Source organism: Cnephaeus nilssonii (genome assembly GCF_951640355.1).
Source record: "Cnephaeus nilssonii genome assembly, chromosome: 11".
NCBI classification, from domain to species: domain Eukaryota; kingdom Metazoa; phylum Chordata; class Mammalia; order Chiroptera; family Vespertilionidae; genus Cnephaeus; species Cnephaeus nilssonii.
In genome coordinates, this window is record NC_137082.1 from 32,888,599 (window position 1) to 32,891,723 (window position 3,125).

The window sequence follows — 3,125 nt, forward strand, 5'->3', positions numbered from 1 at the left end:
GGAATGGGGGGATGAGGACAAATATGTGACACCTTAATCAATAAAGAAATTAAAAAAAAAAGAAATTAGACTTCCCATAGTTCAACTTTGGTTGTTATATTCTTAAATCAAAATGCATGTATATCCTTCTGAAATGTCCTGTCTTTTCTAATTTCCTTCCGTTTGTTGATTTCAATCTGTTTAATCAAATCACTTTCTTTACTATCAGTCACCTGTTGCTATCTGACACAGTTCACAAGGTACCACTTTTAACTCACTGGTGAATTTCCCCTGAATACTTGGCTTCACCATTCCCTCTCCAGAATTACATGTCTACTTTCCTGAGCTTCTTCTTTCAATTTTCCACATAGATTTATTTTGTAGTGCACTGGTTATAGCCCCTTTTCAAGGGGATGCTCTGAGTTCTTATCACTTGGTATACTGCGTGTCCAATTGCTGGTTAAAGAATAAATAAGTCAGAAAACTGGCAATGAACTTTATTAGAATCTGCTTTAAGGTTTAATGAGAATTAAGGAACCAGACAGGAAAAGATGTGGATTACATCACCTTAGTTTATTAGGATAGGTTAAGAAATAAATGAATGGAGAATTGTACTTGATTTATGGAGAATTTGTCTTGGGGCTTATATAATTTCCTACATATGTATCATAATCTTGAGGTAAAGTTATTGCATATGTCATTGGCTTTGGACGAGTTGGCTTTGGTATTCTTTTACGTGCTTCCAGTTCCATGATATTGAGGCAACAATATCTCCCATTTTCACATAGTACTTCACGTGTTTCAGTTACTTTGCATATTTTTCTGCAGTTTCCTTGTATATATTGACCCCAGCATTTCTTAAGTTGTTCAGTTACTGTGCACATAAAAAACAATTGATCAAGGTCAGTGTTTGAGATTGAAAGGCAACTTTGGACATGGAAAGCATAGAGGAAATTTGTAGGGATTAGGTGTATGAGAGATTCACAAGGCAAATACCCGTAATATCCCACAGGATGCCCCAAGAAGGCAAACCTCAGTGTTTATATCTATCTGATTACTCAGATTTAGTTCCTCCAAGGTTTTGGGCGTCTAGTCAACATCTGATGGACTCCATCAAGAGCATCAGATCATATATAAGAAAACAAAGAAGTTGATTCCTTGATTTCAGGGCATGGCACTATACTCCATCAGGGAACAACAGCAAATCTTCCTCTGTTTGAATGTTCCCAGGGCACTCATTTTTTTTTTTAATAACTGCTCCACCTTTATTACCCAGAGTATAATAATTATTTACTGTATATTTATTTCTGGGTCAAATTATGTTCTTGGGTTCATACTCACTGTCATGGTCAAGAATGACTTTCTTATCCAGTCAGGTTATTATTTCCCCTCAATAATCTTCCTCCCTCCCCTGTTAATTCTTAGCATTGTCCATTTCTCTCTCTCTCTCTCTCTCTCTCTCTCTCTCTCTCTCTCTCTCTCTCTCTCTTTCTTTCTTTCTTGGCATTGTCCATTTTTGGCAATGCCTATCTTCCTTTGGCTTCTAAGTTATTACAATAATCTTGGACTTGTTTTATGCCTCTGTGACTCCTCATTCTTCCTCTACCTCTAGTTCCAAGAATTCCTCCAATGTTCAATCCCAGACCTTTGCTCACCTTGAGATATATTCTTTCCTTTAGTGATCCTAAATACTTTCTATGATCTAAGAGTTAGGATGTTCAAATATTGGTTTCTGGGCTGGTACAACCTTCTAGAATAGGCCCCAGAGGAAGATTGAGAACAAAGATGTCTCCAACCTCAGGTTCTAGAACTCCTTTGATTGTTAGGAATTTAGGGACCCAGGGACATGCCATCACCATTACTATAATAAGAGGCAAATGTAATAGATATGGTTTTGAAAGAGAAATTTCAAGTTCTTAGTATGTGCCAACCCCTATCCTAGGTATTTAACAAATGTTATATCATTTAATAAGGCCCTCATGAGTCCGGTGTCATTATCTCCATCAATGAGGAAACTGAGACTTAGAGAGTCTTCACCATTTATTCAAAGCTGACAAACCCAGTAGTGGATATCGAAGGCCTGTTTCTTAAACCTGATTCCAGAGTTTGTGAATATTCACACTCTGTAGTAAAATAGACTAATATATATCTATTTCCACTCTTTACCCACTATTCATACTCTACCATATATACGATGGAAGACAATATGATTGGATGCCAGAGTAAAAACTGTATCCAAAGAAATAAGTGCATCCCTAGATATTGGGTGCATTACTTTCTACAATGAGACTTACCCAGAGGAAATCATAGCTTCTTTTCAACTCTGAGTACTCCTTTTTAAGAATAGTACCATGGTAGAAGGCTCAGGAAGAGGGAATCTCTAATGACATTGGGTAAACTTCAGTCATCCCTAGGGGACCTATTTCCTTCTATGAATTATAAAATTATCTTGGGTTCTTAGAAATACTCCATCCCATTGTTGATTTGTGTGAGCCCCTGGAAAACTCTAGATTACCTGTGAGCTTCTGGAAAAGCAGAATTACAATGATCAGGAAGAGCTTCATGGCCAGGCTTCCCAAGGGAGGTGGCAGCCAAAGCTCTTGGTCCAGTGAGTTGCACACCATGCCACCTTCCTCAGAGACTTGGATTCTTATGCACTGAACCAGAACAGATGGTATGGTACGAAGTGTGTCCCCAAACTTCCGATCTATGGATTTTGCAACATGTGGGCAGGCACCGGAAATTTGAGGTCACCCACTTTACCCCTACATGGAATCAGACGCAGCATGTTCTATTTCATCATCCCTGATGCCATTCTGTGGGCTGTGGACTGCCGGGGAGAAGAATCTGTGCTTTCTCTACTTTGACTGTCTGCCCAGATAGACCAAGGTAGACATGTCCTCACTTCTAAGAATGAATGAGTTAATATAAATAATGAAGCCTATTCCATTTATTGCATTCAGCTAAGTCTAGGATCCTAGGGTGTTGTGTCTATCACTTTAATCAATCCAAATGGAAGCCAATTTTTATTTCTACATCCTAGATTAATTTAATTATTCACAAACAATATATAATGATGGAGGAATAATCAGATGATTATAATAAAAATTTCATTTAGGAACAGCAAAAAAGGGAGAAAAGTCAGA

The 3,125-nt window shown here is 37.9% G+C and overlaps 1 protein-coding gene across 1 annotated transcript; it reads right to left on the minus strand.

The window, feature by feature from the left end:
* Window positions 1-599: 599 nt before the first annotated feature.
* On the minus strand, window positions 600-2,543 carry DEFB127 (defensin beta 127; the record flags this gene model as incomplete). The annotated part of the gene is made up of 2 exons (XM_079784679.1): window positions 600-853; window positions 2,495-2,543. 2 exons carry the CDS (start codon window positions 2,541-2,543, stop codon window positions 600-602), a joined length of 303 nt encoding a protein of 100 aa, XP_079640805.1.
* Window positions 2,544-3,125: the final 582 nt, after the last annotated feature.